We start from the raw sequence: 17220 nt of genomic DNA, 5'->3' as shown, positions 1-17220 counted from the left end.
AATTATTTCTATTAGGAAATTATTAAGATACCCTCGTTATATCAGAAAGCAAGTTATGCCTATATAATCATAATATTAGATTTAAGGTCCCTATGTATGTTTGTTTTGGTATCTGGGAAAATCAAAAGGTACCTTAGTATTTTTACGTCAGTTAATCACAGCTCTTCCCTGATGTTGATGACCTTGACCAGTGTCGCCTTCATTCATATAGTATAATTATTCATGTTGCCTCAAATCACACTCCGTATGTATATTTCTAATCAATGTGTTAATAAACCTAGCACTAAAGTATAGAATAATGACTAGCCTGTAATTATTTTGCTGATAAGTTGGTCAAAATAGCTTTGAATCACCATTGTCAAATATTTGTTACCATTTGATGAAACTATTATGCCAACTATTCTGCATTACGGGAGTAAACGTCATTTTGCCAATTAGTTTGCTATGTTAGACCAAACTTATTTTGCCGACTATCTAGCACCTCTGGGCTCTGCATTATTTTGCCTAGTATCTTGATTGTTATAATATAGTAATGCTTTCTTTCATCATTATTACTTAAACTGAAGCTAACTAGCCTAACATGGTTATTGATCACTGTAGTCCACACTACTAGTACCTTTGGGAAATGACCACTCGTTATATGTGCTTTACATTATTTGCTGTGATTACAGAAATACCTTGTGAGTACTTATCGATCTTTTCTTTCGTACTGACTAACATCAGATCAAGGGAAGTAGAGCATCATGGGAACTGAGGTGTTAATCAGAGTAAGTAATGTACTTATGAAAAATTCATCCATATCTCACTAATGTTCATGTATTTGATATATACCAGTCACACTCATGAGTGAATTAAGTGTTTAGAATGTTTAGAGAAATATGAGGAAAGGTTTTACAATCAGTAGTTGGACAAAAGGTAGTGAGATACAGGAAAAAAGGGCAGTGCATGGTGGACAGAGATTAGAAATGCAGTGGAACAAGAAAAAGGCATATGATAAATTGCTGAATAGGAATGTACCACTGGAAGTTCAGCAAAGGAAGAGGGAAGAATAGATTCTGCACTAGCAATTGCAGAACATAGTTAATCAATATTCAAAGCTAATGGCGATGTGGAGCTAAAATGATAGATTGTTCTTAATAACCTAACCTACCCAGCCTAATCTTACCAACCTGAACTAACATGACCAGCCTAATTAATCTAACCTAAGCAGCCTAGTATGACCTAACATAACCAGCCTTACTTAGGATTACGTAGGATCCCCAGTCCCCAGGCTCATGATATGTCCTTACTTGGTTCAGCCATAAAGTGAACTGTTCTGAATAGGTTACAGTATGCATAATGACAAGCTGGATGCTGCAACAGGGAATGGAATGATGATACTGAGGACAATGGACTGAACCAGGGCATGTGAATTGTCTGGGGTAAACCATGGAAAGGTCTGTGGGACCTGGATGTAGATAGAGAGCAGTGGTTTTGGCGCATTACACATGGCAGCTGATATGTGGATGTGGCCTTTGTTCGTATGCTTCATGGAGCTACCTTACTGATGCAGGGGATGACAATGCTGTTTGCTGTAAGTAGGGTGGCACTGGGATTGGATGAAGGGAGCAGTTATGAATATGACCCTTTTTTTGTCTGTTTATCCTGGCACTACCTCACTGAAGTGGGGGCAGAGATGCTGTGTCCTGTGGGGTGGGGTGATGACAGGAATGGGTGAAGGCAAGCATGAATATGTACATATGTATATATATATATATATATATATATATATATATATATATATATATATATATATATATATATATATATATATCTGTGTATGTGTATGTATATAGGTGTTTATGTATATATACGTGTATATGAGTGGATGGGCCATTCTTCATCTGTTTCCTGGTGCTACCTTGCTAATGTGGGAAACAGCGATTATGTGTGTGTGTGTGTGTGTGTGTGTGTATATTATTATTATTATTATTTTGCTTTGTCGCTGTCTCCCGCATTTGCGAGGTAGCGCTAGGAAACAGACGAAAGAATGGCCCAACCCACCCACATACACATGTATATACATACACATCCACACACGCAAATATACATACCTATACATCTCAGCGTATACATATATATACACACACAGACATATACATATACACACATGTACATAATTCATACTGGCTACCTTTATTCATTCCCATCGCCACCCCGCCACACATGAAATAAAAACCCCCTCCCCCGTCATGTGTGCAAGGTAGCGCTAGGAAAAGACAACAAAGGCCACTTTTGTTCACACTCAGTCTCTAGCTGCCATGTAATGATGCACCGAAACCACAGCTCCTTTTCCACATCCAGGCCCCACAGAACTTTCCGTAGTTTACCCCAGACGCTTCACATACCCTGGTTCAATCCATTGACAACACGTCGACCCTGGTATACCACATCATTCCAATTCACTCTGTTCCTTGCCCGCCTTTCACCCTCCTGCATGTTCAGGCTCCGATCACTCAAAATCTTTTCACTCCATCTTTCCACCTCCAATTTGGTCTTCCACTTCTCCTCATTCCCTCCACCTCTGACACATATATCCTCTTGGTCAATCTTTCCTCACTCATTCTCTCCATGTGACCAAAACATTTCAAAACACCCTCTTCTGCTCTCTCAACCACACTCCTTCCAAAACATCTTTTTATTCTCCATAAAGTTTAATGGTACTCTCTCACCCCAAGTCTCATTTACCCTTTTTTTCAACCATTGCACCTTCCTCTTGACCTGTTGCTTTCTTTTGTACATCTCCCTGTCATTTGAACTCCTTCCTTGTAAGTATTGTCCAAAAGCCTCTTCTCTCTTTTGCTAACAACTGTACTTCTTCATCCCACCTCTCACTACCCTTTCTAAATTGCCCACCTCCCATGTTTCTCAGGCCACATGCATCTTTGGCATATGCCATTACTGTTTTCCTAAATACATCCCATTCCTCACCCATTCCCCTTTTGTCATTTACTCTCACCTTTTGCCATTCTACACTCAGTCTCTCCTTCCTCACACTAGTCTCCTTTCCAAGCTCACTTACTCTCACCACTCTCTTCTCCCCAACATTTTCTCTTCACCATTTCCATTCACAACACTGAATACCCTATGTACAAAAGTTATATTCTCAACTGCCACATTACTCACCTTTGCATTTGAATAACCCATCACTAATACTCGGTCCCATGCACCAAAGATACTGACACAATCACTCAGCTGCTCCCAAAACACCTGCCTCTCATGATCTTTCTTCTCATGACCTGGTGCATAAGTACAAATAATCACCCATCTCTCTCGCTCCACTTTCAGTTATACCCACATCAATCTAGAATTTAGTTTCTTTCACTCTTTCACACACTCCTACATCTCCTGTTTCAGGAGTAGTGCTACTCCTTCCTTAGCTATTGTCTTCTCACCAGTCCCTGACTTTTCTCCCAAGACTTTTCCAAACCATTCCTCCCCTTTACCCTTGAGCTACATTTCACTCTGAGCCAGAATATCCAGGTTTCTTTCCTTAAACATATGACCTATCTTTTCATTCTTTCATCTTTTTTACATCCACACACATCCAGACACCCCAGTCTGAGCCTTCGAGAAGGATGAGCACTCCCAGCTTGACTCCTTCTCCTTTTGTATTAGGTGAGGCTTCTTTTTTATGAGTGGACAGCTATGTTTGTATGAGTTTTGGAGCAGGCATGGTTCACTTTACCACACACTGTTAATGACAGTGAATATAATGTTTTATGCAACTTTAATTTATTTAGTCATTTACTGAAATGGTTAAGAATTGATAAATGGTTTTGGTTTGCTTTTATATCCTTGTAGTTATATTATTCTTACAATTTCTTATGTTTCATACTGCTCTTTGTAATGTTATAGATTTCAGTTTTATGAAGTTCCATGTTTTGAGAGTTTTCTGATCATCAAAAATTTTATGAAGAACTTGACATATATTGCATATTTTTTTTCTTGACATCTAAGTATCGTCAAAACCATCATTATTGAGTAACTTTTTGAGAATCACTGTCTATCTTGTAGGTTTCACTGTGTAATGATCCTGCTCAAGAACACACTTTTAGTTATATAAACAGTAATGAAGTAATGATTTTTGCAGATGTCAAGTCACTCAATATGGCTCAGGCACAGATACAGCAGCATCAGCAGCAGCAACAGCAGCAACAACAGAAGATAAGCCCAACAGCCGACTTTGGGCCAGATAGTGGGGGAAGAATAAAGGCAGGTTTGGTTTTATGATCAAGGTAGTTGATGCCTTCGTCTCAGTTACCCATGGAAATACAGGTAAATTTCTAGTATGAATTCCTTAGGATTGAGAAGTATTTGTATTTCAGATTTTTTCAGATTACTGTAGATGCTGTTCCTTCCGGTGGAGTTATCTGGATTTTGAATATTATGTGTATGGTATATGTAGATGCATGTATTTTTCATGCTTGTTTGCTGTTTTCCAAATAGCAAGTCAGCAGCAGGGACAGATGAAGTTAGCCTCATTTGCTCACACCATCTCTCAAGCTGTCATGTATAATGCACTGATATCAGAAACTTCTATCCTCAGCCAATCCCCATAGACCTTTCTTATACTGCTTTATATGCCCTGCTTCAGCCTACTGACAGCACATCATCCCCTGTATACCAAAGTTTTCTAATTCACTGTATCTCATGCATGCCTCACACCCTCCTGCATGTTCAGGCCCTGACCCATCAAAGCATTTTTCACTCCATCCTTCCATCTCCAGTTTGGTCTCCTTTTTCTCCTTGTTCCCTCATTTTTAACACCTATTCCTACTCAGTCTGCCTCTCCTTTATCTATCTCTGCCTGTGTATATCCCTGATGAACTCTGGGAATTCCTATCAAGGGGGTATCAGTGCAAAAGGGGATGACCATGGCAGGAGGATCTCTACATATCCCCAACCTTACATACCCCCCATTGCATACACTATTCCATGCATTCTTGATTTTCCTCTCTGTATATCCAAGCCATTTCAGTACACCCTCTTTTTACTATTATACCTCTATCATTTTTGTCATACCTCTAGACTGCTGACTTCCAAACTTGACCCTATTGTCCTGCACTGCAGTGTTGGTTCACCTTCCCCCTTCTATAGGTATTACTTGGGTTTTTGTTCCCAAGAGCTGGCTGCTTGTGTTACCCCACCACCAGTTAGACCACACAATACTTGGCAGCTGCTGTATCACATGATTATTGTATGGCTGTAGGTAACTCAAGGGTGGGCTGTTTTGATAACTGTTTCTTTCCCTATACATCGAAGCTTTGGAACTCTCTAGCTTCCTGTGTCTTTCCCAATTACTATGACATGGTACATTAAGAGACAGGTTTTCTCTTCCTCCAAAATCTATATATACTTTCCCTTACCTCTTCTTTTTCCCTTTCCTACCTCTCTCTCTATATTTCAATTAAGGCCTAGCTAGCCTTCATGTGGACTTTTGTCCGTGACTGGAACCTTCAACATAAAAAGAAAAAACCCAGCTTATTTCTTACTTGATCAACCCTTCTCACCACATTTGTTCTTAAACATTTAATTTCCAACACCTCCACCCTCGTCCATCCTTTCTGATTTAGGACCAATGCCTCCTATCTGTACAATACCACTGGGATTACTATATAATCAGACATACCCATTTCTGCCCTCACAGACAGTGATCTAGTGTTCCACTCATTCCTTACTGCACCAAGGACCCACCACTCAATGTGTGGCTAACTTCAGCTTCCATGGTTCCATCTATTGCCATATCCACTCCCAGGTGTCTGAAACACTCCTCTTTCCCCAGGTTTTCTCCATTCAGACCCACACTTTACTCTTCCTGACCTGTCACAATCCTCTGCTACAATTTGTAACCTTACTTTTATTTACATTAACTTTCAGCTTTCTCTTCTCACACAATCCACCAACCTCAGACAGCAGCTACAGCAATTTCTCAGTTGAGTCCATCACCAGAGTCATGTCATCAGAAAACAGTGACTGGCTCACCTACTAGGTCCCCTCCCCCAACAGACTGCAAATCCACTCTTCTCACCAGGATCTTCAGATTTACCATGCTATCCATAAACATGCCTTACTCACTTAATAGAAACTTGTGTTTGCTTCTAGTAGTTCTCCTCCCACACCTTGTATTCATAACACATTCCACAGAGCATCACCCTTAATCCTATCATATACTTTCTTCAGATATATTAATGAGACATACAGATCCTTCTCTTTCTCTAAATGATTCTCACACAGGTTCATTTATACTCTTGGTTATGAGTGGAATGAGGAATAGATGTGCATATTTTGAAGGAACTGAGAAAGTATGTCAGTAATTTTGATTTAAGAGACGGAATGATAGTGATGAGTGATTTTGAGTGCAAGAGTGGGCGATGTGGCAATAGAGGGTATAGTGGGTGGCATAGCAGTATCTATTATGAATGAAAGTGGTTAATGGCTTGCAGAGTTGTGTGTTGAAAAAGGACTAGGGATTGGCAATACTTTACAAAAAGGGACACATACATGTGGATGAATTGGTTTGATGGTAAGGAGGCATTATTGGAGTATGCTCTTATTGATATGCATGGGAAGAGAGACTTTTGCATGCATATTTGCTAAGAGGGATGGCTGGTGGGATGTGTGTCACTTCTTTATGAAGGCATGGGTGCAAGTCAGTAGAGGCTTTAGGAAGAGGATGGTGAAAGGAAGAATGCTTAGGAAAATATCCTTGTGTGATCAGATACCAGGAGAGTTTGGATATATGAATTTAAGGGAGCTGTTTAGGAATGGGAGATATTTAGGGAAGCAGTGCTTTATGTCAGATGGTACCATAATTTAAAGACTCTAGACAGTGTGGATCTACCTTGCATGGCTTATGGGATTCCTCCATCAGGGGAATGTTTCTTGTGTGCCTTTGGAAGGCATTTCTTTCTGCTTTTGGGTTTAGTCTTCTCACTTATAGGTTTTTCTCAAAGCTCTCTTCCTTCATGCAAGCATGCTTTCTTTTTCCTGGGACAGATCAGCAGGGGAGAGAACTGTAGTGTTTGAATTTTAGAAAATCTTTTCCTTGCTAAGATGGAGTCTCATGAGTAACGTTGTGGGTTTCTTACTCTGCCCTGCCTTTCCCTTTTGATCTATTCTCAAAAATCTTTCTCTCTTTGATGACAGTGACCACTTTTAAGTTAAATCCCAAGATCTGTGACATCAGAGGTGTCCATTTAATACCAGAGGGTGATTGGATCATCACTATAGTTGTCTGTGATTGGTCATTGGCATGCCTGAAATGACTGAGCTGCCACTACCACATTAGGTGGATAGTGAAGGGTGGAGTAAGTTAGCACTACCTCACCGGTTTGATGGGTTGTAAGAAGGCCCTTTATCATCTGAGATATTTGTTTACTTGTGGGTTACCACCTCAGAAGAAGAAATTGAGCTTGAAAATCTAAATTTGATTATTCATCTAACATACAGTGATGCAGAAAGCCTGCATTACCATTTTTGTTTTGAGTGTAAAAATATGATTATTCAAATGAAAGAAATTTTTTTATCGTGTATTTATATACATTTCTCCTCTCAGCAGGGTTTAACTATTGTGAAGCCTTTAGTGTATGGCAATGTAGCACGTTACTTTGGTAAGAAGAGGGAGGAGGATGGACACACCCATGAATGGACAGTGTACGTCAAGCCATACAACAATGAAGATATGTCAACCTATGTTAAAAAGGTAATTATTGAATATTATGAAGTACAACAGACTACAGGTTATTATCCTTATAAGTTATTTAGGCCATATTGTCATTGTTAGAAGCAAGAGTCTGAAAATGTGTTTTCTTTTTGTAAGCTCCTGTCACCATAATTGTAAGATTCTTTCTGCATCACCGTATCTTTAGACTGAGTTGTAGCTTAACCCATTGACTGGTTAGTATATACAGAAAGGAATGTCTCCAGTACATGGTTGTGAGTATGCTGTGTACAGTTTTGGCATTTAAAGATTTTGAGAGTTGTAAACAACAGAGTAGGGAATTAGAAACCAGCTAGTTGCTACTTAGACGGTGTGTGAACATCCTTCATTTATATTTTCTCAATTCATCTGCTCAGTAACCATTAGAATTCCATGGAGAGACACACTTCATTTTTGTGCTGCCCAGCTGTCAAATGAATTGTGTTTAGATGAAGTATATAAGTTAAAGTAATTAATGTTTGTGGATATATGTAGATAATGCAACACTTATTCTTGGGAATGAGAACATGATTGCATAGTGATACATGCACATTAGGGGAGATGCATTTTATGGCTGATATTGTTGTAGTCTGATTATTTACTCATTTGATAATCTCACCACACATAACTTTTCAACTTCACTGATGTTATTAGATTAAGTTGTTAATCCTGAATGCATAATGTCAAGGAATATGTTAAAGTATCAAGGATCAGCTAAAAAGACTCATAGTTTTTTTGTTTTTTTTCCAAGATCAGGCGCTCTTCAATAAATGTTAATTTTGGACAGAAGTTTGATATTAAATTATGTGTGAAGACTACGGTGAAGACAGAGTAATTTAAGAAGTAGCAATAGTGTGCTGAAGTAAAATTTTTGCTCAGATTTGTTTATGTAGTGTTTTACTGTTGTAAAGGTAGGTAATAGGTGGTAGGCAGCCAATGACCAAGGAGGTATGTTACCAGTACTCCATGCCTAGGTATCAGGAGGGGTAGTGATAGCTGCATTGTGTGCCAGCATTTAAGTGGTTGTCAAGTTGCACTTCTCTGACCTAGGTACCTGTCTTTTCATTTTGTCTCCCCCACACATGGACTACTGGCATTCTGTCCACAAACATACAATCTCTCCTTGTCACACATAATACTTGACACCACTTACAATTTAACTCACACAGTTCATTCTTTGTAACTATAGATTTTCCTTTGGTGAAGGCTATGTGCTAGCCCTGCCCTTTGGCAAAATGGTAGGAGTAATAGATAGAAGTAGTAGGTAGGAAGACGTAGGTAGGAGCATTACGCAGAAGTAGTTGGTAGGAACATTAGGCAGGAGAATTAGGTAGAAGTAGTCAGTAGGAACATTAGATAGGAGCCTCTGCAAACTCTGTTCTAAAGTTGCCCTATGCTGGTGAGGCCTATTAAGAGTGAGGCACTAAAGGCTTAGAAGTGGCACTGGAGTTCACTAATTATGGAGACTCATTTGTCATGGGCACCCCTTTGAGGGAGTTCCTGAAAGAAACAGACATCAGAGATATAGATAGATAGAGAAAAAAGAATATTGAATGGTAATGATAATTTTTTATTGTTGCTGTTGAAAATTGCTGCTATGCTGAGGGCACACTAAACATGTTGAGTAGCTGCTGTGATTGGGTTAATTACAATTATTGAGTAGATGTCTTGCTACAGTATAATTGTGCTAATTCATACTTTTGCATAAGTGTCTTGAACTGATTAATTTACACTGCACCACATTCCATAAATCTTAATTAAGAAAGGTTATACCCATTTTGAACACCCTAGTCAGGTGGTACTGTTTTACATTCTCTCCATGGAATATGGGCATGGGTCTACATCTAGGCTTGATTAGTGGCACTAGATTTGCTATAGTGTTCGCACACTAGTAACCTGATATATACTTATTGCCTGCCCCAAAAGAATCTTCTATCTGTATGAGGCTCTTACAGTGCTCAAGGAGCAGGCCAAATCCATTGGCTATACGTGTGTCTATGTATGGAGAGAACAGAGCAATTGAGTAATTTGTTGTCTACATTTAAGTAGTTGCATCATGGGCATGAAGGGTCTTCAGATATCTTGAATTGGTGTTTGTAGTGCTTTTGGGTTTGGTGATGTCCAGAGTGTAGATAGGAAAGTGTGACTCATGTTTGTTTGGGGAATGTGGTTTCAGATGGGTGAAGTACTTAAGACTGAGTTAGGAGGGCATTAGTATAATACTCCTCATGTCACTTTAGTGTGTATGTGTTTTGTCAGTGTTATGAATTTTGGGAGGATCTGTGTGCATTGGTTGCTGAAGTATTAGGGAGAGGTAAGGTTTTTATTTCTACTTGAGGATTGTTGGTTTGGATGGGAGGAGTCCATTGCTGTTGCAAAGAATTGAGTGCTGAGCATGTTCAAGTAGGGATGAATTGGGAGAATCTTTTTTCCATTGTGTAGGTGGTGAGCATTTATGGTTGCTAGAAAGCCAGTTATTGTTTTGATTGTTCCAAAATGTGGGTCTGTAATTTTGTTATACAGTATTTGTTTTTAAGAAGGTGGATGACCAGGCAGTTGAGACTTGGTTTGTGGTAGAGTAGGTGAATTGTTGGTAAAGGTTGTTAAGGATTCTTTTTCTTGTGTAAATCTAGCACCAGTTAATGGTATGAAGGAAAGTAGTTTATGAGTTGATTTTGTGCACTACTTTGTTAATGGAGGGGTTGGCAATTCTGTTTTCTGTGAAACAGGGTGGTGCCAAGAATAGATGAAGGCGAACAAGTATGAACATGTACATCTATATATGTATATGAATGTGTATGAGTATGATATGTATGTTTATACATGTGTATGTATATATATGTATATGTGTTGAAATGGTTTGGACATATGGAAGGAATGAGTGAGGAAAGATTGATAAAGAAGATATGTGTGTCAGAGATGGAGGGAACAAGGAGAAGCGGGACCAAATTGAAGGGGGAAGGATGGAGTGAAAAAGATTTTGAGTGATAGGGGCCTGAACATATAGGAGAGTGAGAGGCATGCAAGGAATAAAGTGAACTGGAATGATGTGGTATACTGGGGTTGATGTGCTGTCAATGGACTGAACCAGGGCTTGTGAAATGTCAGGGTTAAATCATGGAAAGGTCTGTGGGGGCCTGGATGTGGATAGGGAGCTGTGGTTTTGATGCATTACATATGACACCCAGAGACTAAGTGTGAACGATTGTGACCTTTTTTGTCTGTTTTCCTGGCACTACCTCGCTGAAGCAGAGGGTAGCGATGCTGTTTCCTGTGGGGCAGGGTGGTGCTAGGAATGAATGAAGGCAAGAAAGTATGAATATGTACATGTGTGTGTATGTATATGTGTATATGTTGATATTTATTTATTCTATTATACTTTGTCGCTGTCTCCTGCGTTAGCAAGGTAGCACAAGGAGAGATACGGAAGATTGGCCCAACCCACCCACATACATGTGTACATACATACACATCCACACACGCACATATACATACCTATACATTTCAATGTGTACATATAAATACATACACAGACATACACATATATACACTTGCACATATTCATACTTGCTGCCTCTATTCATTCCTGTCGCCACTCTGCCACACGAAATAGCATCCTACCCTCCCCCTGCAAGGTAGCGCTAGGAAAAGACAAAAGGCCACATTCGTTCACACGCAGTCTCTAGTTGTCATGTGTAATGCACCAAAACCACAGCTCCCTTTCCACATCCAGGCCCCACAACACTTTCCATGGTATACCCCAGACGCTTCACATGCCCTGGTTCAATTCATTGACAGCTTGTCGACCTCAGTATACAACATCGTTCCATTTCATTCTTTTCCTTGCACGCCTTTCACCCTCCTGTATGTTCAGGTACCGATCTCTCAAAATCTTTTTCACTCCATCCTTCCACTTCCAATTTGGTCTACCACTTCTCCTCGTTCCCTCCACCTCTGATACATATATCCTCTTTGTCAATCTTTCCTCACTCATTCTCTCCTTGTGACCTAACCATTCTAACACACACTCCTCTGCTCTCTCAGCCACACTCTTTTTATTACCACACATCTCTCTTACCCTTTCATTACTTACTTGATCAAACCACCTCACACCACATATTGTCCTCAAACATCTCATTTCCAACACATCCACCCTCCTCCGCACAACCCTTTTTATAGCCCATGCCTCACAACCATATAACAAATGTTGGAACCACTATTCCTTCAAATATACCCATTTTTCCTCTGCGAGATAACGTTCTCGCCTTCCACACATTCTTCAACGCTCCCAGAACCTTCGCCCCCTCCCCCACCCTGTGACTCACTTCTGCTTCCGTGGATCTATCCACTGCCAAATCCACTCCCAGATATCTAAAACACTTCACTTCCTCCAGTTTTTCTCCATTCAAATTACCTCCCAATTGACTTGTCCCTCAACCCTATTCACATTTACTCTCAGCTTTCTTCTTTCACACACTTTACCAAACTCAGTCACCAGCTTTAGCAGTTTCTCACCCGAACACATGTTGATATGCATATGTACGTGAATGAGCATTTACGTATATAATGTGTATACAAGTGGATGGGCCATTCTTTGTTTGTTTCCTGGCGCTACCTCACTGACGTGGGAAACGGCGATTAAGTATTATAGAATGGTAAATATAAATGAGTGTATGTGAGTGGATGTGTCTTTCTATGTCTGTTTACTGGTGCTGCCTTACTAATGTGGGAAACGGTGGTCAAGTATAATGAATATAAATGAAATATATTTTTAGCATGGGGAGTGAATGATATGTTTGTATCATACGTGATATGTTTTGTTCTGTGGGATTGATTGTCAGATGAAGGTGACTGGAGGGTATAGGTTGGTTTTATGTCTGCCTGGGGTTAAAAGAGTGTATAATGGATGAAAATTGTGACAATAGCCATCAGCAACTCAAGGGTGGGTCGTTTTGATAGTCGCCTCTTTCCTTCTCATTTTTTTCTGAATAACTGACCTGGCTCATTTTAAAAGATAGTTTTTTCAATTTCTCCAAATTTTTTTGAATACTTTCCTTTGTCTTTTCGTTTTCTCTTTCATTACTCTCTCAATATTTCAATCAAGGCCCAGCCTTGATGTGGACTTTTGTCCATGAATGGAGCCTTCAACTTAAAAAAAAGGAAAATTGTGTAATTATTGTTTGTTGCTGCTACTGGGATATCATGGAGTTGTAATATGATTGTGAGCTCATCTGCACATGGAAGGACCTTCATATTGAAATTTGCTAGAGGTATTGGGAGATCATGTAGAAAGAGACTGAAGTGTTCCTTAGGGAATCCTATTGTAGAGTGTAAGTTTTAGAGATGAAGTTGTTGTGGGTGGTTTTGGCATGGAAGCTGGCTATGAAGTTGTCCGAGCATATCGAGCTGAGATTTTATTGGAAATATTTTTGTTTCATTGTTTCATGTCTGAGGTTACTAGGCAGCTGATGATTGTTCTAAGTACTCTTTTTTGTGTGTGTGGTCTGTGGCTTTGATGGATTTGTGTTATTTCTCTTTGAGTGCAGCAATTGATTTCTCTCCCCAAGAATGAGAGTGTTATTTCTTGTCTTTAGTTTCAGCTTTATATGACAAATGAGTTTATATATGTGACATAAAAAGAATAAAAGAAAAATAAGTATTGCCTCAAAATTGAATTGCCATCCCAAAAAGCATGAAAATTTTGATAAAATTGCTTCTTAAAATGAGATAGAAATGATTTTGAATTCTTTAAAGAGTTCCAGTTTTTACTATCCTTATGGTTCATAGAAACCAAGTTTAAGTAATGAATGTAAGTTTTTGATGTTCCTGAAAGATGTCAACAATTTTATAAACCAAAAGTTATGAATTTTGGTTCTGAAGAAGGATATATTATGTATTTATGATCAGAAGCAAGTGTAAGTGATAGGAAATGTGACTTACTTTTTTGTGATACAGAACTCATAATTCTTTTTTTTCAGGTCCATTTCAAGTTGCATGAGAGTTATGCTAATCAGAATCGAGTATTGACAAAACCACCCTATGAGATCACTGAAACTGGCTGGGGAGAATTTGAAATTGTCATCAAGATATTTTTCCATGACCCAAATGAGAGGCCAGTGAGTGTCTGTTTTATTTATTTAGTAAATTTGTCTATTTTCTGTTCATGCTTTAAAATTCAATTGCTATTTAAAATTATACTTGATAGAGATGCCTTGTGGAAGGTCTTAAGAATATATGTTGCGGGAGGAAAGCTGCTAGAAACAGTGGGAAGTTTATATCAAAGATGTAACGCATGTGTGTAAGTGTGATGAGAGAAGAAGTGAATGGTTTCAAATGAAGGTTTGGTCTGCAGCCCATGGTTGCTCAATATGTTTATGGATGGGAAGATGAGAGAGGTAAATGCAAGAGTCTTGGAAAGAGGAGTGAGTATGCAGACTGGATGAGTGGGCCTGGGAAGTGAGTTGTTGTTTGTTGATGGTATGGCACTGGTGATGGATTCGAGTGAGAAACTGCAGAAGTTGGTAAATGAGTTTGGAAGAGTGTGCAAAAGGAGGAAGTTAAGGTTATTGGATTTTCAAGGTTGAGGAACAGGTTAGTTGCGTGTGATTTTGAGAGGAGAAAACTTGGAGGAAATGAAGTGTTTTAGATACTTAGGAGTGGACATGGCAACAAGTGGAAGCAGAAGTAGGTTATAGGATTGGTAAGAGGGCAAAGGTTGAAGTAGTTGGCAGGAACATCAGGAAGGAGCATTAGATAGAAGTAGCAGGAAGGAACAAAAGATAGGAGCTTTCGGTAGAGACAGTAGGAAGAAGTAGTAGGTAGGAATGTTAGGTAGGAGCATTAAGTAGAGTAGTAGGTTGGAACATTAGTCAGAAACATTTGGTAGACACGTTAGGTAGAAGTAGTTTTAGGAACTTTAGGTTTGAGCCTTTGGAAGCACTGTACTAGTTACTGTCCGCCAATAGCTTTTTAAGAGTGGGGCATGAAAAGCTAAGAAACGGCACTGGAGTCTATCAGTTATGAAGACTCTTTTACCTTAACCACCCCTTTGAGGGAGTTTTTATAGGGAACAGGCATCAGAGATATAGATACATATATACAGATTCATGCTGTTACCCTTTACATAGATATATGTAATCTCCTGTGTGTCACAGAATGCACCTATAAGGGACAGGAGCAAGGGTCTGGAAATTTTCTTCTTTATTACTTTCCAAGAGAAGGAGCAGAGAAAAGAGCCAGGTGAGTATCTTTTATTCTCTAAAGCTCAGTCACCTGTTCTGGATGCTACCTCGCTAATGTGGAAAGTATGTGAATGGATGAAAAACAATTATCAGTCACAGGTTCTTACTTATGATGAGGGCTGAACATCCATGACTACAGGACATACCTACTTTTGAGGCAAGGGTAACCTTAAAATGGACACTACATATTCAAAACTGTTTGACAAATTCTTCTTTATTTCAAATTAGAAGTCCAGAAGAATGGATGTAGCACTAAATGCCAATTAATTTTTGTTTCAGGTAACCATTTATCATATCTTAAAGCTGTTTCAATCTCCGCCTGGCACCACTCCAGCAGCCATTCCTAATGACTTCAAAAAACCCTTAGTGTCTGAGTTTTATGAAGAACTTATCTTTCAAGATCCCTCTGCCATGATGAGACAGCTACTTACTAACACAAGACAGCTCACACTTGGGGAGTACAAGCATGATACTGACTGTGAGTTTTTTTTTACGGTTTTTAGTGAAGCTGTTTTTTAGCCTGTAATACCCTGTTTAGTGTATGTTGAGTAAAGTTTGTTAAAAAGATGTCTCAAATACATTACTTCATGTGCTTTATATTAGTTGTTTTCATGTGCACAGATAGCTATTCTATTTTGTTACTTAAGATTACAAGTATAGAGTATTTTTCACGTCCATTCTTGCAATTTCAGTTATGTTTAACTCTCCAGTTTATAATTGGTAATATCTAATATTTGTTTTCAGTTGAAGATAAGAAAGAAAAAACCCTTAAAAACCTGTTGATTGCCAAAGAGAAAATAACAAATGAAATACAGGACCTGCGGGATAAAATCAAACTTGCAAAGGATACCATAGCCAAGTTCAAGGACGAGATCAATAAATCCCAAGCAGATGTGTCAGTAGATGTTTCAGGGCTCTCTTAGATCTGCCAGTGATCTTTAACCCACTCTCTGTAGTTGGGAAGTTTATGCCATGTTAACTTTTCTTTCTGTTCACTGTGGCTTGAGCAAGGTCATTAGGTTCAGCAGGGTTGAGGTACAAGTTAGTTAGGGTCTAAGTTTGAATGGAGAAAAATTGGAGGAAGTGAAGTGTTTTAGATATCTAGGAGTGGACTTGGCAACGAATGGAACTATGGATGCAGAAATGAGTCATAGGGTGGGTGGAGGGATTGAACGTTCTAGAAGGGATGAAGAATGTGTGGAAAGAGAGAACATTATCTTGGAGCAAAAATGTCCTTGTTTGGAGGAATAGTAGTTCCAATTATATCATATGGTTGTGAGGCATGGGTTATAAATAGGGTAGTACAGAGGAGGGTGGATGTATGGGAAATGAAATGTTTGAGGACAGTATGTGGAGTGAGGTGTTTGTTTAAGTAATGAAAGGGTAAGAGAGATGTTTGGTTGAGAGAGAAGAGGATGTGTGGAAATGGTTTGGACACATGGAGAGAATGAGTGAGGAAAGATTGATAAAGAGGATATATGTGTCACAGGTGGAGGGAACAAGGAGAAGCAGGAGACCAAATTGGAGGTGGAAGGATGGAGTGAAAAAGATTTTGAGCGATCAGGGCCTGAACATGCAGGAGGATGAGAGGTGTGCAAGGAATAGAGTGAATTGGAACAGTGTGGCATACCGGGGTCAACATGCTGTCAGTGGACTGAACCAGGGCATGTGAAATGTTTGGGGTAAACCATGGAAATGTCTGTGGGGCCTGGATGTGGATTGGGAGCTGTGGTTTTGGTTCATTACACATGGTAGCTAGAGATTGTGAACAAATGTGGCCTTTATTGTCTGTTTTCCTTGCACTACCTTGCTGCAGCAGAGGGTAATGCTGGTAATGCTTGTTTTGGTATCATATGCATTGTTTTCAGACAGTACAGCCAGAATTTTCCCATGTACAAGTCAATATTTGAGGAAGTCTATGTGAAATCTGCACTCTTACATTATTAAATAGTTTTGTAATCTGTGTTACTCTTTACAAGATGATAGTTTTTCTGATGAAAACCCTTAGAAATCATATTTGTTTGTAACAAAAACATGCACAGAAATAAGTTCATCTCACTATACATGCCTGAAAATACTCATGGAGTACCTCACACACCAGGCAACAGAGTAGCATAGATTAAAGGCACATATAGTAGACAAAAACATCATCTCACTAAGTTAAGGCGTATATCATTTTGTTCAGAAAATTATGTTCTAGTTAATTTTGATAGCAAACTTAAAGAGATAATATTTCTT

General features: G+C 39.1%; 1 protein-coding gene across 3 annotated transcripts; it reads left to right on the top strand.

Annotated features, from left to right (window-relative positions):
• The first annotated feature begins 92 nt into the window (after positions 1-92).
• Positions 93-16945, top strand: Gas41 (YEATS domain-containing protein 4 Gas41). Of its 3 annotated transcripts, none has more exons than XM_071676557.1 (6): positions 93-244; positions 4133-4254; positions 7601-7744; positions 13720-13857; positions 15262-15460; positions 15727-16945. In XM_071676557.1, the coding sequence occupies exons 1-6, from the start codon at positions 223-225 to the stop codon at positions 15903-15905; spliced, it is 804 nt and encodes a 267-aa protein (XP_071532658.1). In that variant the 5' UTR covers positions 93-222; the 3' UTR covers positions 15906-16945. The 3 variants fall into 3 exon arrangements, with proteins under 3 accessions (XP_071532658.1, XP_071532657.1, XP_071532659.1); XM_071676556.1 differs by having other exon boundaries at positions 7598-7744; XM_071676558.1 differs by having other exon boundaries at positions 108-244; positions 4133-4317; positions 7598-7744.
• The last annotated feature ends 275 nt before the right edge of the window (positions 16946-17220 follow it).

The sequence above is a fragment of the Panulirus ornatus genome, chromosome 23 (genome assembly GCF_036320965.1).
Source record: "Panulirus ornatus isolate Po-2019 chromosome 23, ASM3632096v1, whole genome shotgun sequence".
Lineage (NCBI taxonomy): Eukaryota > Metazoa > Arthropoda > Malacostraca > Decapoda > Palinuridae > Panulirus > Panulirus ornatus.
The sequence above is the reverse complement of the archived record's forward strand: the minus strand, read 5'-3'. Positions and strand labels throughout refer to the sequence as shown.